The sequence below is a fragment of the Colobus angolensis genome, unplaced genomic scaffold (assembly GCF_000951035.1).
Source record: "Colobus angolensis palliatus isolate OR3802 unplaced genomic scaffold, Cang.pa_1.0 Scaffold146, whole genome shotgun sequence".
Taxonomy (NCBI): domain Eukaryota; kingdom Metazoa; phylum Chordata; class Mammalia; order Primates; family Cercopithecidae; genus Colobus; species Colobus angolensis.
The window spans coordinates 3726761-3728428 of NW_012114555.1; the positions used below are offsets into that span (position 1 = coordinate 3726761).

The window sequence follows — 1668 nt, forward strand, 5'->3', positions numbered from 1 at the left end:
TCAGAGCAAACTAGCAGAGAAGCTGGGATTAGGTCTGATTCCAGACCTGTGCTTTTACCCATTATTTTATAAGCCTTTCATGCAACCTCTTCCTGGAAACACCTCCCATCCCTCTAAACTGGGTTAGGCGTCCATCTATCCTCTAAGAGCTCCCTGAACTTACCATCATCTCAACAGCTTTATATTACACTGAAATTACCTGTTTACTATAAGCTCCTGGAAGATGAAAAATCTGTGCTATAATAATATCCACAGCTAACAGCACAATGCCTAGCTCCTAGAGCTCAGGATGTATCTGCCCGATTGCCCTCTAAATAAAGCTTATCAGAGAAACTTACCTTAGGAGGGAGTCCTATCCTATGAAACTTTCTACCCACTTTTGGCACTTTTTCTAAAGCATACTTTTTGCCTCTTGATTTTGCACGGTCAATCGCATTATAGTTAAATGTCTCACTGACAAGCCAAACCACCTAGAAACATATAATATAGAAGAATGGTTAGAATTTGTATTATAGTATCTCTATTCATACACACCATGAAATTCACTCTAATGATGAAAATTAGCAAAGTGTAACCCTGGAATAAAGGCCCTAGATAATCTAAAACAGAAAAGTCAGGGAATATTGCAAAGCCTTGTTAAATGAATGGCACATATTTCCTTCTGAGAGTGGTATAAAAGCCTTTCAGAGGCCTACAATTTGCCAGTGGTGAAAGTAACAGCATTAAAATGTAGACTTAGGAATAAACATTTTAAGAAAGAAGGCTTCAAGTAAAAATTTAGAAAGGATGCCAGGTTAGCTGGGTGCAGTGGCTCACGCCTGTAATCCCAGCACTTTGGGGGTCTGTGGCAGGTAGACTGCTTGAGCTCAGGAGTTTGAGACCAGCCTGGGCAACATGGAGAAATTCCATCTCTACTAAAAATACAAAAACTGGCTGGGTGTGGTGGTGCACGCCTGTATTACCAGCTACTCAGGAGGCAGAGGTGGGAGGATCACCTGAGCCCAGCAGGACAAGGCTGCAGTGAGCCATGATTGCATCACTACACTCCAGCCTGGGCACGAGACCCTATCTCCAAAAAAGAAAAGGAAAGAAAGGATGTGGTGCCAGGCACATGATGGTATGTGCCTGTAGTCCCAGCTACTCAGAAGGCTGAGGTGGGAGGATCACCTGAGCCCAGCAGGACAAGGCTGCAGTGAGCCATGATAAAGAGAAAAGATGTGGGTGCCAGGCACATGATGGTATGTGCCAGTAGTCCCAGCTACTCAGAAGGCTGAGGCAGGAGGACTGCGTGAGCACAGAAATTTAAGGCCAGTCTGGGCAACAGAGCAACACTCTGTCTCTTAAAAAAAAGAAAAGAAAAGAAAAAAATTTTGTATAAAGGCTGAAAGGACAACAATAGTAGTCTTTAAGCACATTGGCTATCTCTGCCTTCAATAGGATCTCTGGATCCCCTGATATTTTCCTGCCTTCTGAATGCTAGGTCTTTATCCTCTTTTTATTAGCATTGTCAGATCTCACAGGGACAAGACACATTCCCTTAAATACTTTGTGGATCTACACCAGAATCAATTTACTAGTTACCAGTCACTCATGACTCTTGGACTACTACCAAAAAAGGGGCTCCACTTTAGGTTCTACTATTAGGAATAAATACTGAAATATTCAGAT

At 42.6% G+C, this 1668-nt stretch overlaps 1 protein-coding gene across 1 annotated transcript in view; it reads right to left on the reverse strand.

Annotated features, from left to right (window-relative positions):
• The window catches only part of PI4K2B (phosphatidylinositol 4-kinase type 2 beta), a 27553-nt gene that overhangs the window by 22904 nt on the left and 2981 nt on the right, over window positions 1-1668 (reverse strand). The window contains exon 2 of the mRNA XM_011935683.1: window positions 339-470. Coding sequence (XP_011791073.1) covers window positions 339-470 — 132 coding nt within the window. The remainder of the gene's footprint in view (window positions 1-338; window positions 471-1668) is intronic.